Below are 22061 nucleotides of genomic sequence, written 5' to 3'. Positions count from 1 at the left end.
ATTTGTTTCTTTTGTACCCATTTTTCTATGTAGTGTCAGGCATGTCCATAGGAAATCCCGCATACAGGTTCTGGGCCTACAAAATGTGTTTCTGCCCCTTCCCTGGCCAGTTTATTTGCCTTTTCATTTCCTTCTATACCTGCATGCCGTGGTACCCATATTATTTTGACAATGTTGTACTTTTGGGGCTTCAGGAGAAGTGAATGGCAATACCAGACAATTCTGGATATTATCTGGACTGCTTCTAGTGCCTTAATGGTCGCTTGGCTGTCTGTAAAAATGAAAATGTTCTTATTCCTATAGTTCATTTTCAGATTTTCTTCAAGACATGTTGTGATAGCTATCACTTCCGCTTAAAAGACTGTAGCGTGTTTGCCCAGGCTCATCTGGATTGATCTCTCAGGTCTTCCCCCATTGATCCCTCCTCCTGTGCCATCCCCACTCTTTGAACCATCAGTCCCCCACAGTATATCTTCTTTTTCAGTATCCGGTATTCCATTTGTTGATATCCTAGTCTTTTTTTTTTTTTTTTATCATCTGGGTCTCAAAGGGTTTTTCAAAGTTGTACTTTGGTATCATATGATCAGGAGGCATGTGTAGAACTACCTTTGTTATTACTCTGTTAATTTTACAGTGTCCTAGATTGGGTCTTTGTGCATTCCAGCACTCTGATTGTGCCAATCTATATGAACTCATTCTAGCCTGTCCTTTTATGAACTTGCGTAGTGATGGGAGGTCCAGTAAAGTATTCAAGGCTTCTGTCGGCGTAGTTCTCATAGCCCCAGTTATGGTTATGCATGCCATTCTCTGTAGGCTATCCACTCCACTACTGACTTTTCCCTGGCTTACTTTCTGCCACCAGATAATTGCAGCATAGGCCATCAAAAGTCTAATGATCATTGTATATATCCGCATTACCACTGATGGTCTTAGGCACCATGTCTTCCCAACAGCTCTTTTACATGCATACAGCAAGTTCTTGGCCTGGGTTATGTTCCTTTCTATATGTGGATTCCAGGTTAGATTTTTATCTAACACTACACCTAGGTGCAGTGCCTGTTCTTCCATATATATATATCTTGCCCAAAGAGCTTCTGTGATCTCTTTCCCTGTAATTTCCTCCTTCTTGTAAAAGGGACCAGATAGTTCTTCTTCCCGACACCAGTTCTCCACAAGGTTAAGTGATCTTTGCATGAAGTCCTGGATAACACTCATCACTTTACCTCGTACCACAGTCACTAGGTCATCTGCGTACCCTTGTGCTTAAAAACCTTGTTTGTGGAGCATAGGTATGATTTTGTTCACCATGAGGTTCCACAGCAGAGGAGAAAGAACTCCTCCCTGAGCACAGCCTCGAGTGACCCTAACCATCAGTGTTTCTTCAAACAGAGTTGCTTTATCTTCCTTCCGTCTAACATGGATTTAATCCATTTGACGACGGTTTTACTCACCTTGCTCTTTTCCAATGCTTCGATCATAGAGTCATAGTTGTATTGCTGAAGGCTCCTCGTATATCTAGAAATGCCACCAGTGCAATTTCTTTATATTCTAGGCTTTCCTCTAGTTTACAAACCAACTGGTGGAGTGCTACTTCAGTGGATCTGCCAGGTCTATATGCAAACTGATTTTCATGTAACGTTGAGTTCAGTTGCACCATTCTTCTGACATATTTATCCAGAATTTTCCCCATTGGTTTCAGCATGAAGGAGGTTAAACATAATGGTCTGTATGCTTTGGCTTGGGCATAATTTGCCCTTCCAGGCTTAGGTATGAATACTGCTTTAGCTTCAGACCATGATTTCAGCATGAACCCTAAGGCTAGACTAGCTCTGAAAAGGTCTGTCAGGGCATTGACAAGTATCTCCCGGCCTTCCTGTAGGAGTATCGGAAGTATCTCATCTGGCCTCGGAGCCTTTATGGGATGAAACGTGTCGATTGCCCATTTTATATGGTTATGTTTTATTATTCTGTTGGCACAGTTCCAGTCTGATTTTCGAGCTCCAGTCTCTGTTCCAACCGTTTCTTCTTCTGTCATCTCCTCAGCCTCAGGAAAGTGACATGCCATTAGTATCTCCTGCGTGTTCCTCCCTGCCTGAATAAATGATAAATGACCCATCTGGTTTCTCCAGTGTCCCCACTTGATTTATATGGGTTGCTTTCAGAAGCTTCTGTGTTTCAGTGTGTGATTCCACTTTCTCACAGAACAGTCTCCAAGATTTTATTTTTGCCTTCCATATCTCTAGTTTATACTCAATGAGTTTCCTGTGATATACATCCCACATACCATTTCTAGATGATATTCTATACAACATCCTCTTTTTTCATTTTGGCTAGTTTGTTGTTCCACCACCTTACTTTTTTGGTGTTTTTCTTTTCTTTGAGAGGACAGTTTTCATGGAATGAGACTATAATAGTAATAGTTCCACTGCCTCATCCAATTCTTTCTGTCCTCTCACATTAGTTGGAATTTTTTTGTACAGCCTTCCCTAGAACTTCTCTGTATCTGTCCCAGTTAGTTCTTTTTGGGTCTCTGTACAGCTCAATCCCACATAGTCTCGCATCTATTGCAAATTGGATGTGCTGATGATCTGCCAATGATGGTTCCTCCATCACCTTCCAGTCTTTAATAAAGTTTGCAATATGCATAGTGCTTAGTGTAATGTCTATTACCTCCCTACAATGTTTATTTATAATGGTAGGCTTATTTCCTAGGTTTGGTATCATCAACTCAGTTCCAATAATAAACTCTAGTAAAGACTCACCTCTTGTATTGCAGTTCGTGCTTCCCCATGCCGTGTGGTGTGAATTTGCATCTGCTCCAAGTACTAGGTGTTCGCCTTTCCTCTTTGCATTGCAAATTAGGTTCTCAACTTCTTCTGATGGGGGAAGATTAGTTGAGTCATATGGGAGGTATGCAGAGCCTATGGTTATTTCTCTGGGTTCCTCCCAATTTTTAAGTTTAATCTTGGCCACAGTTAAGTCCCATGAACAGTGTTCCTGCAATATAAGACATTTTAATTTCCTGTTCGCAAGAAAACATGTTCTGGGTATTTCCAATGTTGTATCGTACATCTGCTTACCTCCAGATTCTGCCAATCCTGCTACTCTGCCCTTGACTACCCATGGCTCTTGAATAAGGGCCACGTCAATAGCCTCGGACTTGAACTTCCTGGCGAAATTGGCCACAGCTGCTTTTTTTTTTTTTTTTTATGCTGAAGATTGGCCTGAAGGACCTTCAGCTCCATCTTTATCAACATTGGGTTTCGTTTTTCCCCTAATGACTTGAAACGTGATCTGCCCAAGTCTGAGCTAGCCTTAAGGCTTCTCTGTTTTAGCTTTTCAAAGTGTCTTTCACCAAGGCTAAAACAACTGTCCTTCCTGTCTTATCGATTGAAGTGTCATTCAGCACTCTCCACTCTTATGTTAGAAGTTTGGTATCATGCTGATTGATTCTGACAGCAGTCTGCTCTACTGGAGCTTCTGTTGCCATTTCTTGTTTTGAGTCGGTGACAGCCTGTCTAATTGGGACCTTTGTCTCCATTTTTTCATCTTGGGCTTGGTCCTGGATCTGCTCTACTGGAGCTTCCTTGGCTTTCCTTGATGTCGAGATTTTTGAAATTGATTCTTTATAAGCATCCATATTTGAATCAATCGTAGCATTTTTGCCCCTTCTAGGGTCCTGAGCATCGTTCTGACCATCCGTGGTGAGGCATACAGCCAGACATTGTCCTCCTGCAACTCAGGCTCTCTGTAGCAGAGACCATGCCCCTCAATTGTCCATCCAGCCCTGGCTCGAACCTAGCCAGGTTTGTTCCCCCTTCAGTAGGCCTACTCACGTGGTCTCCACTTGGCATTATCATGACTGAGTTCACAGCCATGACTTCCCCCCTAGGTTGGGATCGCCCCTTTCCCAACCCGCGGCTCATCCAGGCTACGCAGAGCAAAGTGATGTGTTGGTTCCAGCACTCTGCAGTGAGCCTTCACCTCAATCACCAGCCCCACTTCACCTGAACAATCACAATCACTTGATCTTGCTAGAAAAGAGAAGTGGGTAAAGACTGTAAAAGACATGAATTTCACCCATTCCAGCAGAAAAGCATGGTCACTTATTCGGAAATTAGATTCCACATCCATACCACCAAAGCAACATTCCCCAATCAAGGTAGAAGCAATAGCAAATCACCTCGTTTCCACCTCTAAAACAACAAGGAATAAACTGACCACGAAATGGGTTAAAACTGAGCTTAAACAGACAAATCGAGAAACACAACCGAACACAACCTATTCACAACCTTTCACATCACAAGAGGTCGATGAGGGATTAAAATCACTCCGAAATGGCAAAGCTGCAGGACTAGATGGAATCTACCCAGAACTACTAAAAAACTGTGGTCCAGCTACAAGAAGATGGCTCGCTGCATTCTTCAGCTCCATACTTCAGTCAGGAAGACTTCCCCCAATCTTCAAGAAGTCAAAAATTATTGCCCTTCTGAAACCAGGAAAGGATCCAACTCTCCCACAAAGCTATCGACCTATAGCTCTACTCTGCGTCACCTACAAGTTATTAGAAAGACTGATACTAAACCGAATAGCACCAGCCATTGAAGCATTCCTTCCAGTTGAACAAGCAGGATTTCGACCCAGCCGTGACTGCAGTGACCAAGTACTGTCCTTGACCACATATCTGGAGGTTGGTTTTGAGAAGAAATTGAAAAGCCTATCCGCAAGGGACAAAATTTACCTCAAACATGAACCTCTACAAACTACGAACAGCTTCAAATATCTGGGCGTAACAGTCCAGACAACAGCACACTCATTCAGAATTCACACAACACAACGAGCAGCTGCCACAACCAAAGCCATCTATGACATCATGCCATTAAGCAAACTTTCCCTGGAAACAGCTATAGCCCTCTTTGAAGCCAAAATCGTTCCTATTCTAACATACGGAATAGAGATAACATGGGAAAAGTTAAGCTATAAAGACCTAATACGAATGGAAAAAGTGAAAGCCAGATTCTTGAAAGCAGCCCTCGGAATTTCAAAGTACACCAAGTCAAGTCTAGCGTATGAACTCGCGAGAGAAACATTTCTAATAGAGGACCTGAGATGGAAATTCAATCTGCCCTGTACAGAGAACTGGAAGAAACTGCGGTTAGAGAGGGAGAAGAAAAAGAAGGAGATATGGCCAGAGTTTTACTCTTCAGAGGCCATGATGAACAGAGCATGGACCGGCACAAACCAGGAGCTGGTACATTTTGTAAATTCCATGGCAGTCCATGGCTACCATCACAAAATCTGTAGGTCGAAGACATACCACAACCCGGACTCGATGTGCATATGTGAACTCTGTGATAAACATTGTGACCGATATCATGTACTGTCGTGTAAAAATCGTGTGAAATCAATCATAGACCTCTGTATTGATTAATTATCCTAATACTGCACAACTTGTGCGCAATAAAGTTTATATATATAAAGTTTATATAAAAGTCAGGTTGTGAATTTCAGTAATAGAAAAAGTCTCTCAGTTTTAATGACTGCGTTCAAGGGGTGAAAGTTCCTTATGGGAATCACTGTAAGTACCTGGGTATTAATATAAGGAAAGATCTTCATTGGGGTAATCACATAAATGGGATTGTAAATAAAGGGTGCAGATAATAAAAGGTGCAGATCTCTGCACATGGTTATGAGGATATTTAGGGGTTGTAGTAAGGATGTAAAACCAGCCCTGCGGTATATGGGTAGCGTGCCTACCTCTTACCCAGAAGCCCTGGGTTCGATTCCCGGCCAGGTCAGGACTTTTTACGTGGATCTGAGGGCTTGTTCAAGGTCCATTCAGCCTACATGAGTACAATTGACGAGCCATCTGACGGTGAGATGGCGGCCGTGGTCTAGAAATCCAACAATAACGGCCGAGAGGACTTTGTCATACTGACCACACGACACCTCATAATCTGCAGGCCCTCGGGATGAACAGTGATCGCTTGATAGGCCCTGGCCCTTCAGGGCTGTTGGACCGTGGGGTTACTTTGGTTAGTAAGGATGTAAAGGAGAGGGCATTTAAGTCTCATTAGGATTACTTCATTCGAGAACTGGAAAATGTCAAAGAAAAGCAGGTCGATTTGTTCTCGATGATTTCCGACAAAATAGTAGTGTTACAAAAATACTGCAAAGTTTGAGGTGCGAAGACTTGGGAGAAAGGAGACGTGCTGCTCGATTAAATTGTATGTTCTGAGCTATCAGTGGAGAGATGGTGTGGAATGACATTAATAGACGAATAAATTTGAGTGGTGTTTTTAAAAGCAGGGAAGATCACATAATGAAGATAAAGATGGAATTCAAGAGGACAAATTGGAGCAAATATTTGTTTATAAGGGAATTTAGGGATTGGGATAATTTACCAAGGGAGATGTTCAATTGGTCTCTAAATTTTTTGCAGTTGTTTAAGAAAAGACTAGGGAAATAACATATAGGGAATCTGCCAGCAGATCAGTGCTGATTTATGATTTTCGTAAACACCTGATTGATAATCGGAATTCTCATCTCTCTTCATCTTTTTTCCATTGTTTTACCATAGTTCATGTTTCTTTACTGGTCACCTTTCTAGTGTTGATTTTAATTTTGGCATCTTATGCTCGGGATAATCTTTAAATGTGGAAGGAACAACATTTTCTTTCAGTTTCCTTTTTTTAGTCTAGGATGGTAATCTGCTTCAGAAAAATACAGACTATACACAAAGAATGTTCTAAATTCAAAATTTGGAACAAGACTGTCCCACGACACATTTTTCAGCCATTTCTGTCTCACGTCTGCATCACTTGGGCATTCGTAAAACAAAATGCCTTTACATTTCCTGCTCTGGCTTTTGTGATATGCTACACAACAATAAATAATATACCAGTACTGGTACCTACAAGTGAAAAGTTGTACTTTTATTAGATAATTGTCAGCTTTCATTTTATTAGTAGGCCATACATTGTATTAACTGAATGTAAAATATTCTGCAATGTGGCCTCATTACAGTATTTTGCTTGGTCTTAACTCAATTAAAGTAAAAGTCATGTGAATTAATCACGACCTTAAGAGGGCATGCAGTTGAAGATGCACATGAATATTATAACATTTTAAATTTGCTTATATACAGTGCACTCCTGATAATTCGCGTGCGGATAATTCACTTTGCAGTTAATTTGCAGGTCTCAGAGTGTTATTTTTTGAAGTATTAACTCTTACACCCACTAATCATCACGCTGAGTAAAATTATCTCTGCCTAGTTTAAAAGAATTTTAATGCAATGCATGGAGACGAAATCATTGATATTTGAGGAGACTGGAATTCGTTTCTCTACGATGTAGCAGTATACCTATATGCACACTGCTGCCAGAATGCTGCAAACTTGGAAATATTCAAGCATGTTGCTGCACGTAGCACAGCACAGATTACCATAATCTTGGAAGCAGAGACAATGAAAGAGGAATGCACTCGGAATTTACCCTCCCTTTCCCCACAGCCCAAGGTTGCTGAACTGTAAGCCAAGCGAAGGGTAGGCACGCCGGCAGCGAGTGTATTGTAGGCTACTGTACAGTACTTGAGAAGTGTGAACGGAGTGCGGAAGTCTTTTCGAAGTTTTGAATAAGTCAGTAGTAAGAGTTTTCAATATGAGTGGTCGAAAAATGAAATATAAAAGGTTAACTGTCAGTGAAAAACTGAAAATTATAAAAAGACTGGAGAAAGGTGAGGTGTCATCAGAGTTAGCCTGTGAGTTTGGTGTGGGTGAAACAACAGTGAGAGACATGAAGAAGCAAAAGGAAACCCTCATCAAATTTTCTGCTAAATTGTGATCGTCCATCGTCCCGGAAATCAATGAGAACATCGGACTTTGCAAATCTAGACGAAGCCATGATACGGTGGTTTAATAAAAAACGAGTGGAAGGTATTCCTGTGTCCGGCCCAATGTGTGCTGAGCAAGCAAAACATTTTCACAATGCTCTTGGCTTAGAAGGGGATTTTAAAGCATCTTCTGGCTGGCTTACGCGGTTTAAGAAATGCTTCGGAATATGAGAAATTGCTATTCACGGAGAGCGTCTCAGCGCATACACAGGTGCTGCTGAAAAGTTCGCACAGGAATTTCAATAATTCGTTGAAAAAGAAGAGCTTGACCTTAGACAACTTTACAATGCAGATGAAACAGGGTTGTATTGGAAATATTTACCGTTCTGAACATTAGTGAAGCAAGCCCCAGGCTGCAAAACATCCAAGGAAAGAATAACCATTATGGCGTATGCTAACACAAATGGTGATCATAAAGTAAAATTATTAGCAATAGGGAAATCCAGAAAAACCCCTTGTTTTAAACGAGGGAATGTACCTTTGCAGTACTACCATCAAAACGCAGCGTGGATGAACACACAGATATTTAAGAACTGGTTTCATTTTGCTGCTTTAAAGAAGAACTACAGGTCATCTCTGTTACAGCAATTGGTTGAGGAAAGCATCGATATTCCAACATTTTGTAAGGACTTCAGTTTGTTGGATGCTCTTCAAGCTGTCAGTAAGTCATGGGACAAAATTACCGCTACCACGCTTCTACGATCATTGAAATCTGTTTTAGGTGAAGAGCAAGCATTTGCCGGCTTCAGTGACGATGATATTTCAAACGGGCAACGTAGTCTCGCTACGATGATATAATTACTGAAAACCTGGATAAATGCCAAGTTGAAGAAGAAAGTGACGTTATTGAGTGGTTAGACATCAATAAGGACGATTATGGTTTCAGACATGAAAGTGAGGAGGATATTGTACGGAATTTTAAGGTTGGTGAGGAAGACAGAGATTCAGATGATATCGAGTGCGGGAGTGATGCAACAGAAACTCCAAAAGTTTCCCACAGCCAAGCTAGTGTCTCTATAGACACACTTATCTCTTACATAGAAAATAGAGATGAATTTTCATTTTCAGATATTGTTTTCTTGAGAAATGTACGATCCCAAATTAGAAAAAATGAACAATCTTTTAAGAAACAAAAAGTGATGACCGATTTTTTTATTAGATACGAATGTTGGCATAATCCACATGGAATTTTGTAATTTTTCTCTAGTGTGTCTTACAATACAATGTGAAGTCTTATAATTATTTTCTGCTTCTTCATAAAATACATTTCATTATTTTAACCTATGGTTTTGTTTTTACCAGGCTTAAAAATTATAATTTGATAATTTGATAATTCGCAGTTTTTGATAATTTGCAGAAGTGCATTAATTACCGCAAATTATCGGGAGTGCACTGTATAGGGTGTATCTACATTATACCGACAAAATACTCAGGGATGCTCTTCGTGCAATATAAAGAATGATGGCTCAATCAGATTGGCAGAGAAAAATTTTCTTGAGGTTACTTTGTTACCTTTGGGCACACAATTGATATTGACGAACTCACTGTTTTTACTGCACCAGAGCGCAAATCGCCACACACTGCATTGCTACGAGGAAAGATGAGGAACTGGCGTTGCTTCTTCGTCCAACTCATGCAGAACATTGTCCTTGTCTCTAAAAGGCAATATCCACTGTTTGTTTATTAAACAGCCATAGTTACACACACACACACACACACACACACACACACACACACACACACACACACATACACACACACAGTACAAGAACACATGGTAATTATGACATTCATGTCAGTCAAGGAATGCACCCAGTCGTTTCTCCTCTCGTCTGTTGGTCTCGGTAACATTCCTTATTATTCGACTACCACCACACGATCGTACATTCCTTTACTCATAACATTGTAAAAGGAATTAAATGCTGAATGAAAGAAACAGTATGCCCAATGGTTTGATTAAAGTAAATTTTCACTATTCCCCCCTTCTACTTTAATCTTCAAGCAATGAGAAAAGTCCATTGGAGTTAAATCAGCTGAGCGCAAAGGCCATTGAACTGGCTCACCGCGGTCTACCCGTCTCACTTTATAATGATCATTTAAGTGCTGTGTGACACGGCAAGTGAAAAGTGGTAGAGCGCCAATACAACACAGCCGCATTTGCTGCCAAATATCAATAATCATTACCAATACCAGTAATCCAAGCAGTGATTCTACCAAAAAATTGTAGCATTCCTCACCATTCGGTTGAGGAGGAAGGGCATACAGCCTAAGTAAATAGTCACCAATAATGCTGGCCCAAATATTGATTCTAAACCGATGCTGAAATGTGCACACTGCTGTAGCATGATAATTTTCTTCGACCCTCCTTCAAGCAGTCTCCTGCCAATGGACACGAAGGTTTAACGATGAGGTTGGCGGTGATTAGGGTACTGGACATCATAAATCAGTACGGCTTCTCTCCCATTGCAATTTGCTGCACCGTAGGCTAGGTGCATATCAGCCATTTCTTCGTTGATGTACTGAAACGGAGCCATTCTGACCAATTTGTACTGCAAAGCTAGTAGCTAATATGGTCAAAAAACTGTATACTAGCTACTGGGGTAGGAAAGTGACTGTGCTAAATGAACAAGAAACGTGTGCATTCGCACCGAGCGTTATCTCTGTTTCCATGTATCATGCACCTGAATTCCTCACCCTTCCTTTCCTTCCCCCTCCCTCCTCTGAATCATAGCAGCAGGCAGAGATTTGCGCTCTGCAGAGCAAATACAGCAGGCTCAACAGTTTGAATCATGCACCCAGAAATAACAAAGCAACCTCAAGAAAATAAAAGTCTTCGCCAGTCCAATTGCGCCCCAGGTAATTTCATCTTAAAACCATCGGTCTCAGTGTTAAGTAATAAGTTCCCTGGATCCTATACATGCAGAGAGATGAGATCCTGCTAGCACATCTGTGAATGTTATTAATGACATTACCATTATCTCTGCCTAGGTTAGCATCCTCCACAGCTTCTCTGAACACAGCCTCAGAGTAGATATTAAAACAGAGAGGGGACAGGACACACCCCTGTCTCATAGCTATGTCATCAGTTATGTCTCCCTCTATTCTGACCTCTGCTGTTTGGTTCCAGTATAGCTGAGTGATGATATGTATTTCACCAGCATCAACAGTAGTTTGAAAAATCTCGGCTTGTTTTGCATGAGATATGCAATCAAAAGCTTTTCAGTAGTCATTGAAACATGAGTACATGTCGACGTTCATATCCAGGCATCTCTGAGTCAGAACAGTCCCAGTCTGTTTCTGAAACCAAACTTAGTATGATCAGTTTGCAATTTGCATAGACATGAGTGTGGATGATATCTAGGAATATGTTTAAGACATGAGGCATTGGACTGATAATGCTATAATCATCACAATATGATGCATTTGCTTATTTATGTATGGTAACAAAAGATTATCTTAACCAGTCAGAGAGAATTATCCCAGCCTTATATACTGTGTTGCATACTGCAGTTAGTAGGTCCAGGCCTTTAGCATCACCTTGAGCAATGAACTTGAGAGTTTCTGAATGTATCTTGTCTGGAGCCTGATTGCATACAATACTTCCTCTTTTGTTATGTCAGGACTTGCTTCATTACATTCATCAATTCAGGGTGGTTTGTCTGGCTGCACATCATTAAATAGGTTCTGAACATACTCCTTCTAGCACTTCAGCTTTTCTTCAGCTTCCACCAAGATGATGTTATTGGCATACCTCAGTGTAGCATTATCCAGCTTGCAATATTTCCCCGTAAGTTCCTTGATTTTCTTATGGAGGTTGAAGATCATGTTTCTCCTGAAAATGTTCTATTTCTCAACATCTTCCACCAGCTGAAGTTCTTTTGTCTCCATGCATTTAATTCATACTTCCCTGTTTAATTCTTCAATCTAATCTTTATCCCTGTACTTCAGTTTCAGTTTCTTTTCCATAAGTTGTAATATCTCATCCATCATCCATGGCTGCTTGTTTGGGCTGCGTAAATATGTAATTTCTGTTTCTTGTGTATCAATAAGTACATTCTCTAGGACACTCTATTGTGGTTCAATATCAACTGTTTGAGCATATGCCTCAAGGTTGTCAAGTCTCTTTATATCAGTGCCCCTAAGTTTTCCTGAGCATCTGATCTTGACAAAGCAATAGTGTCCGAAATCCATGGTAATGAAATTGTGGTCACTATTAACATGTGCACCAAGGTATGTTTTAGCTGCTTTTAGCCACCTTTTTAGGTGACTTTTAATGAGGATGAAGTCTATCTGGTTCCTGACAACCATTTCTTCGTTGATGTACTGAAACAGAGCCATTCTCACCAATTTGTACTGCAAACCTAGTAGCTAATATGGACAAAAAACTGTATATATCTACTGGGGTAAGAAACCTGTGCATTCACATCGAGCATTATATCTGTTTCCGTGTATCATGCACCCTAGTTCCTCGCCCTTCCTTTCCCTTCCCTTCCCTCTTCTGAAGCATAGCAGCAGTAGTCCTCTGTAGTCCTCATGGGACATCCATGTATACAAGCTCCAGGGCTGTAGCTTGAAGAAGGTATTGATGACAGAAGGCTGTTGTTCTGAATACAACTATACCAGATAACCTGTGGTATTTCTCTCCCCAGGACCATATTGTCCATCAGTGTCAGCCTACACCCCAAAACCTACCTTTGGATTGAAGTCAGCAAAGACTACTGTTATCCCTTCTCCAGAGTAGAATAAAATTCCTCATCCAGCTTGTCTTCTTTATCTGCTGTTGGAGCATAAACCTGGACAATGTTCATGGCACAATGTGAAGTTTGCAGTTTAAGAAGCACAACTCAATCTCCAAAGGGAATGAAGGGAATGAAATCAGTGACTGACTTCAACAGATCAGAATAGAGTAGCCCAGCTACTCCATATTAATGTTGAGGATCATCACCATCAAAGTAGGCTAATACCCCTAAGACACTGTGTTCGTCTTGTGTATCCCTGATCCAGGCCATCGTTTTTCACTGAGGCCCAAGATGTTGATCTGTAGACACTGTATTTCTGCTTCGATTTGATGCCCATACATAAAATCAGCTTCATGGTCCGTATCGCACTTCAATAGATTCACAATGAAGTATTTATTTATTTTCCACCTAGTCGATACAATGATTGCCTAAGGCAATTTTTATTGGTCAAAAGTGGTACATGTTTCGTATATTATCAACATCTTCAGCCACATAACACAGTTTAGATGAAAAATATAAAATTGACAAAGTAATGCTTTAGAGGAAGTGTGAAGGATGAAATGATGATGAAGACAACACATACACACAGCCCCGTGCCAGCGAAATTAACCAATGATGGTTAAAATTCCCAACCCTGCCAGGAATCGAACCCGGGACCCCTGTGATCAAAGGCCAGCATACTAACCATTTAGCCATGGAGCTGAACACAAAACCAGTGTCTCCTGCCTAGACCACATATTATATTACGTCATTACCTATCATACCTCACAGCACTTGGACTCTCCTCTGTGAGCTGGTGGAGTGAGTTGTCACAATATTCTTGAAAGAGGAACAACACAGTTGGATGAAGACTAAATGTGCTTGTAACCATGCAGTGCGGTCTTTGCGAGGATTGTTGGGAATCAGCATTGCCTTAAGGGCCGTCCACACGTCAGCGATTTACTTATGCGGTATAGTTTGTGCAAAATAGACTGAAGACCGTGCAGCGTCCACACAGTGCAAGTAAATTTGCGCAAACTTCAGAACATCTTTCATTTACACCAAATGCACACATAACAAATTCATAATTTGCATGTACGATTGCCATCAATACCATGCTATGGAATCCTTTATAATTGTAAAAATATGAACCACTCTCTGGCGGTGGTACAATCATGACTGTTTACCATCAACGACACCCAAGCAATGAGGAAAAGTCCATCTATTCTGAAATTCTCCATTCCTCTTACGATCTTGGAACCGTAAAAGATATACTTTTTTCAGGATGAAAGTGACTCAGATTCAGTAACGGTTAACTCTACCCCAGAGTTCACCCACCATCACAATCATCAGCAAGCAATTCTGTACCAGATCGTCCACCCCCTGACCCAGACGCGTTATCTCCTATCCCAAGTGCACACTTACCACCCGGACAGCTGAAGAGGTAGAGAAGCAAACATACTAAGTGGCATTGGAAAACAACTGACGGAAAGAAGACCTAAAGATCAACACGACATTTATGACTTATAAGCTTTGACATTTACTGAAAGACAAATGCATTTTATGTAGAAAAAATAATTAATTCTACTTCGAATTTGGGAACCTAAACAAAAATGGTTGTATATATTTACCTACAAGACAGATGCCTTCAAATGTGCCTGCTTATAACAACAGTTCTCTGCCATCCATCCTGTCAGTGTCAGTTAACTGCTATAATTGTAATCATTGTTCCTTTAATAAACATTAATTTTAACATCCCAGCCATAGATGCCAGATGTACCAAGTTTGAAAGGGCTTATCACTCGTGTCGTAGTATCTATTCATCTAAGTGCCTCTCCAAGAACCTCAAGCTCAGACACTACAACTCGGTAGTCAAACCATCTGTTCTGTATGCTTCTGAGTGCCTTGTAATGGCTAGGAAGGGCCCACTCAGAAAGCTGGAGTTAAAAGAGAGGAAGATCCTGAGGAGGATATTAGGACCAATCAGGGAGGAAGGAGGCACTTACAGAATCCGCCATAATGATGAACTGTATGAACACCAGGAGGACATCGTCACGTCTATAAGGAAAAGGCGCCTGACCTTTTATGGACACTTGGCCCGTCTGGATTCCGAAAGACTCACCAACAGGATATTCACAGTAACAGGAAGAGGCAAGTCTTCTAAGAACAAATGGATCACGTCAGTTAAGTCAGATATGGAATAACTAGATATCCCACCGGGACAAACTCATGACCGACTACTGTTCCGTCAAGCCATCCGACACGGAGTTTTCCCAACGTCCCTTACAAGTAAGAAGACTACAGGAACTAAGTGGACCGAGGAGAGAAAGCTGGCTCATAGTCAGCAAATGAAGGAGTATTGGAAGAAGAAGAAAGCAACAACTTTACCCAAGAGTAGATACGAGCCCTGTGGTCCTCAGTAGGCCTAAACGACAAAGAAGAAGAAGATTAATTTTAACATTCCTTCATGATTTCCTCGCTTATTATTATAGACAATCCTTGATGAGAAATTGCCATCGTGAATGTCAAGGCTCTATATGGTCTTCCCGTAGCCAAGAACCTTAAAATGCAAATCAGTCTTTCGTTGGAGATACAGATACGCGCATCACAGTATTTTGTCGGTCAATTAGAAGTGTTGCCAGACGAAGCAATTCAGTATATGTGTTTTCATCCATTCTTAAATAATTATGCCAGTCATCTGGATCTACACTTAAGTTTTTCATTAAATTTACATGTGAATATATATCTCTTTTCAATAGCCTTATTAGCTTCATTTCGATCTACAACGTTTGCTTCTCTTCTATAGCAGCAAACAGTAACAAAAACTGTGAAAATTGCCACTTGTCCACTTTGCTGTGACAGCACCTACTGTGAAGTCGAATTTATCTCTACAAACTGCAGTAGGTTGTAGTACCACAAGGTACTTCTGTGCTGCTACCTGACTTCAGTGAGTCTTTGACTTTCTTCTTTTCTTTGTGGTAGGAACTATGCAATGAACTGACTTTCTTTGTTACTGAATCTCTGTTGGTGCTTGGTTCTATCTGTAAAGATAAAATGGGGAAGAAACGTTAGTAGTGACCACCAGCCTACTGTAAACATTTCACAGAAGTGAACTGATTAGAAAAACATCCTATAATGAATTCATAGATAGATGTTATAAAAACAATTTCTTCCCTGTACTATTTTACTTCAATATATGCTGCACATTTTATACAACTGAAAATGTGTACCGGTAACAAAACTAATGTTAATTTATATTTTATGTACACCATTTCTAAAACTGAATATTACAAAAACACTTTTGATTGTTCATTCTGAATATATAACATGAAAAGAATCCTACTTACCTCTTTTAGTTTTTCTATCATTTTGTCATATGCAGCATTCTTTTTATTCCTGTCAGATTACTCCTTGGATTTTACTTTCCGAAGACATGCCAGAGACTTGTAGAGCTTGATAAATTCCGCAACAGACTGTTTTGAACAATTTCTTATATCTGACATTATTGTTTACACTTACCCGCACTGGAAAGTATTTTGAGTTTTAAGGCACGGCTTGAGCTAACATGTCTACTTGCACAAACTTCACTGCATGAACTTAGTTTACACAAGTAAAATCTTTGGGGCTGCAATGATTACGCAGGCCACACTTGTTGGCTTCCACGAGCTACCGTCTTCCTGTCCATGCGTACAAGCTTTCCGCTACAAACCGGTTTGCGCAAGTAAAGCCTGCGCGTGTGGACGGCCCTTTACAGAACAGTGGCACAGTGGGTAAAATCCTTCAATTACAAGCACCAGTGCATGGCCAACATGCCTTGGCTGGCCCACCCTGGTGTCAGCGAAGAGGACATGCAAGTTGTTGACGTGCTGTTGACAATGTATACCTGACAGACAGTTTGTGAGTTAGCCTGAAAGACAGGAATAATATCTAAAACTGTGCTTCATATCCTGAAGAACCACTTGGGCATGAGAAAATTTGCATCCCTATGGGTTCCGTGCATGGGACACAATTGCAGAATTGGCAACAATACATGCTGCACAAACCCATTTGGAACACTGTGAGTGTAAAGGGGAGACTTTTCTATGCCATATCATTCTGCTGGATGAGACATGGGCCTAATTGTGAACGCTAAAAATGAAACTCCACTCAGATGAGTGGCATCATTATGGGTCCCCACAAAAATCAGTAGTTCACCAGAATCCCAGCAATGTCAAGGTGATATTGATTCTGGTGTATGACTGTAATGGTGTTATCCTAATTCATACTGTACCCCAAAGACAGTGAGGGTGGACAGAACGAGAACAACAAGGAATTAATTTGACAGTGAATTGAAAGGAGAGAGGCCAGTATGGAGGCCAAGGACTTGATGGATAGACACAGTGAAATTGGAGCTCAACAAGAGGAATGCCAAGTGGGAGGACATAGAAGAACAGAAACTATGACAGAAAGAAGTGGTGTGCACCTGTACATCACACCCAGGAAACTGGAGCTGGAAAATGATGATGATGATGATGATGATGATGATGATGATGATGATGATGATGATGATGATGATGATGATGATGATGATGATGATGATGATGAATGTAAAGGAGGTACACTTATCTTCACAACATATTAGCAGGTTGTAGTTGTGAGCTTCCCAGTCACAAAAGACAAGATATATGACTGAGGATATCATCACAATGATCATGTTGCATTCCAATTTCTGTAGGGCATCTGACTGGGCAGCAGTCATCTGTGCAAGCCACGGTTTTAGTTGTGAACTCCCTTACTGGGAGCTGCAGATAAGTTCAGAGTCTTATGTTCATCTTCATCCATATCACACTTACCAACATTAAACTACTAGTGGAGTTAATATGAAGATTGTCAATGGAAGAAATAACAGAAAAAAATGTAAAGGAAATTTAGAGTGGATAAACAAATTATTTTGGTTGGGGACATACAGTAAATTAGAATGAGAAAAGAGAAATATTTTAACATTACTTCTTTTTAATCTGTGAGGACAAATACTCTTATATGGTATGATGCTGCAGGCTGACAAGAAGAATTAAATCAAAAGGGGAAGAAATGGTGCTGAAAATGGGGGAGGGGAATGTCAAGTTGATGGCTGAAGGAGACAGTAAAAAGTTGTCAAGTTAAAGGTACAGAATAGTCAGGCCTGGATCTGCTCTGATTCAAGTATGCATCAAACTACCATACACCTTTTAAGTCTGAATTATATTTCTAAACCTAGGAAAACCATGGCACTGTGTTCATTGTTCCTGTGATTTAGGTCACTTTAGAACAGAGGTGCTCACACTGGGCATTCCGTGCCGTGGGCGCCCAGCACTGTAAGTGGGAGTGCTTGCAGGCGATGAGCACAGCGTATGCTATTCAACCACAGTGATATTGTGGCTACGTCACAGGCCGTGAAGGATGGGCAAAGTTCTCCCAGTCACTCTCAATCACTGCTGCGATACCCAAGTTTGAAATGGAGGCAGAAAATGAAAGTAAGAGGGCAGAAATCCACATCATTTTCAATTTATATTGTAAGAAATAAGTTATTTATGTTCATTGCAGTTTATGTATTTGGACCGGATACAATAAAGAGTTAGGCCTACAACCTCAAATATTTTTATAATGTACAAAATTAATTACAATTTTCACTATTACATTTTAAAAGGTGCTTCTAGAAACATCTTTAATATAATACGGAGTTAAGGTGGATAAACTGTGGCTTGTGGTTGTTTGGGTTTAAATTATCTGATAAATTCACCAACAATCCAATCATGCTTACCAGGAATAAAAACAATGAGGTTATTTATTTGAAGGCATACTGTACAGCTATCTGGTAAATACATTTACGTTGTTGTTGTTGTATTTTAATCTTGGATTGTAAATATCTATGTCCTCACTCGTGATGAAACTTCCCCTTGTCCTTTAGAGCCTAGCTATTATTATTGGACATCTGTTAAATTTTAAATACTATTTTCAGAAATTCAATGAACAGGGAAAGTCACACAACACTACAACACTGTGCAAAATTATTGTTGCATTATGTAATTATATTACTTTTTGCTTAATGAATAAGAGGAATTTTATTTTAAAACAATGAAAATACTGTCATTCCCATCCAAGGAATTGTAAATCGTAGCTTGTACACTTAAATCCTGTACCTTTATAGACTGTAACACAAAAATTATAATGTGTCAGTTTTCTTTGAATGAATAAATATAATAAAATAAAACTGACCGTTTATATTGAGCGTAGTACAAATCAAACTGGAATATCTTGAATGGGTAGGTTTCTTGCTATTATAACATTGAAAAAAATACTGTACCTCAGTCAGCATTTCGCTGAGTAGTGGAGGAGAGCTTCGTAATCACGATCGAACTGTTCCCTTCCCAGCAAAGTGTGTTCGCTTTCTTGCTTCACTGTCACGAATGCTTGCTGCCCGCATTTATGTCACGCGAGCCCGGCCGCACTGGGCTAGCCTCAATGCGTGCCCAGCTGAGCACCTCTGCTGTAGAATAACCACCTCTCCAGTGAGAGAAACCATCTGTTGACAATGGCATCCACAAAAGAAAAGTGTCACACTAACACTGGCTTTTCTTTTCTTTTTTTTTTTTCTTTTTTTTTTAGGAGAAATACTTTTTCCGTGAATTAAGGATCTATTCAGCATATATTCACTTCTTAAACAAATAATATAATTTAAATATATATAGTGCATGTTCTGTGTCTTTAAATTACTTACCTGTAACAAGATGGTCTTATTCATAATAACTATTAGTAACAACCATATAGTCTACTATCTTGTTGTTTTTTATCTCTTAACATAACAAGCCCTCCACACATGCAAAAGGAAATGGATATATGAATTGGGAATCATACTAATATAAACAATAAGCTTATTATGTCTTGTTTGGAATGTATTTTGAATTAAAAATAATTCCATATATCAGATAAGATTACAATAAGTAAATAGTCTTTCCCCATTTGTTGATCATCCATAACTAGGAGAGAAGTGTATTAATTCTATTCTGTTAGACCATAACATCTAAGTTCAGATCTGATTAAGGTAACAAGTCCTTGGAAGGATGAAAAACAAATATTGAAATATCATGAATAGGTTATTTGCTTACACAGATTCTGTAACATTTCTGTATCATAATATTGATCTTTACAGGGAGTTAAAAGCAGAAGTGACTTTACTGAAGAAGGAAAAGACACAAATGTTAGAGAGCTTAGTAGTCAGAGGTAAAGCTGCTGCTGCTGCTACTGCTGTTGCACCTGCAGGACTGTCAGGTATGCATGGAGAGTAGAGTATATTTTAAGAACACCCTATGACAGCTGTAGGCCATTAAACAGAGAGGAAGGTTCTTGATCTGCAAATAATGTTGGCTTCCCAATCATTGCTGAAATGTTCACACAACAGAATTCTGAAATCCCTCTCAAACATTGTGAGGTAACAACAGCTACATGTCTCACCCTTTATTCCACCTACGTGTGTTAAAAATTCTAACAGCTACTCTCATCTTACTGTATTTATAGTTCTGTTATAAGTAACGTTCAGTGGTATATGAATATATACTATCTGATCAAAAGGACCTGGACACCTTCTGTCAACTGCTCTCTGTAATTAGCAAACCTTCTCCTCTCTTCATGCTTAGGATGTTGAAATATGTGCTCTCACAAATTTTGGCTACAGGAGTGCAATTACTTTGGGATATATGACTGTGATTGAGGAGGGAAGTTATGTGTAAGTTGTGAGTTGTGTTTGTAGTGGAAACAACAATTATTAAATTTGGTTTTTTGGTGATGATGGGGCAGGAAATGGCTTGTAGTGGGAAGGAATCGACCATGGCCTTGATTAAGGTACAGCCCCAGCATTTGTCTGATGTGAAAATGGGAAACCATGGAAAACCATCTTCAGGTCTGCTGACAGTGGGGTTTGAACCCACTATCTCCTGAATGCAAGCTGATAGCCACCACGACCCAAACTGCACAGCCACTCACTCGGTTCTTCACCTAGGATAAGTCCGGAACAGCCAGACTGTAGTAATGGTGGTCTCTAAAATAAGTGTTTAAAGCATAACTTCTCTGCACACCAACCACATTAATTATTGCTGCTGCATCACATTTTTTACACAGTCCTCTCAAATCTTTAAACAGATATCTGTAGTATTATGAAAATTGCGTGGGCTTCTTGCTGTTAATCCAGCTATCACCCATTCATAATGTGGAATACACTCAAAGCACAGAGAAAGGAATTGCTGGAATGCTTGAGATTGTATTTTCAGGATGTTATCTTGCTGCTGCAAGGTAGCAGGTGACCGTGACTCATTGAAATTTGCATTGTGCGAGAGCTCACATATGATGTATTTATACACTGGGAAGAAGAAGCGATCTAGGGGCTCAAGTTTGTATGTTATCTTTACTGTTAGTCTGTTGGAGTCATGATTACCTTCTTTGAAAAATTTTTCCGATATTTTCAGTGTTATTGTGGACTCAATGATCATCATCATCATTTCCCATTTCCAGCTTCCTGGGTCAGATTGTGAATCAAGGACCTCCATGCCTGTCTCTCCACCACTCTTCTCCTTTTTTAAGTACATCTTCTGGTTTTCCTCCCCTCTTCTCTATGTACTCCCACACTGAATCTGTCCACCTCTTTCAGGGTCTTCTTCGTGGTCTCTTTCCTGTTAACTTCTCTGAAAAAGCATTCTTTGGCACACTCTCTTCTCCCATTCAAATCATATGCCCATACCACTTCAGCTTTATTGTTTCTATCCTGTCTTAAAGTTTTAAGATTCCTGTCCCTTTCCTTATCTCTTAATTTCTAATTTTATTCTTTCTGGTCTTGCCCTCGATATCTCTTAGGAATTTCATCTCTGCTGCCTGTATTCTACTCTCCTCTCATTTTGTTGTAGTCCACGATCCAGCTGCATAGGTTAGTATGGGTTCATAATAGGTTGAATATAATACTTTCTTACATTTCTTCGTAACATCTTGGTTCCACAAAATACTCCTTACACTCTGGTAGGAGCTGTTCGCTTGTTGTATTCTTTTCCCAATATCCTCAGTTATCTTTCCATCTTCTGTAATCACACTCCCTAAGTTCTTGTAACTTTTAACCACTTCCAGAATTTTACCATTCACTTTTATCTTTCTGCTTCCTTCCTTCCTTCCTTCCTTCCTTCCTTCCTTCCTTCCTCCCTTCCTTCCCCTTGTCATCACTATTGTTTTACTTTTCTCTGTGCTTACTTTCATACCAAATTTTTCTATCTCTTGATTCCCTGCATCTACTTGTTTTTGCACTTCTGTTTCATCCTCACCCCATATCACTATATCATCTGCAAACAACATGGCTTTTGTTGTCTGTCTTCCCAATTTCTGTTTAATGTTCTTATGAATTTCATCCATGACTATGATGAATAGTATGGGGGATAGTATACTTCCCTGTTGGAG

General features: G+C 40.0%; 1 protein-coding gene across 1 annotated transcript in view; it reads left to right on the top strand.

Annotated features, from left to right (window-relative positions):
* Positions 1 to 19915, top strand: part of LOC136875928 (uncharacterized) — a 96973-nt gene extending 77058 nt beyond the window's left edge. Inside the window, exon 5 of the mRNA XM_067149547.2 lies at positions 19780 to 19915. Coding sequence (XP_067005648.1) covers positions 19780 to 19915 — 136 coding nt within the window. The remainder of the gene's footprint in view (positions 1 to 19779) is intronic.
* The last annotated feature ends 2146 nt before the right edge of the window (positions 19916 to 22061 follow it).

This window comes from Anabrus simplex, chromosome 6 (assembly GCF_040414725.1).
Source record: "Anabrus simplex isolate iqAnaSimp1 chromosome 6, ASM4041472v1, whole genome shotgun sequence".
Taxonomy (NCBI): domain Eukaryota; kingdom Metazoa; phylum Arthropoda; class Insecta; order Orthoptera; family Tettigoniidae; genus Anabrus; species Anabrus simplex.
Note: the sequence above shows the minus strand (reverse complement) of the source record. Positions and strands in the feature narration are given on the sequence as shown.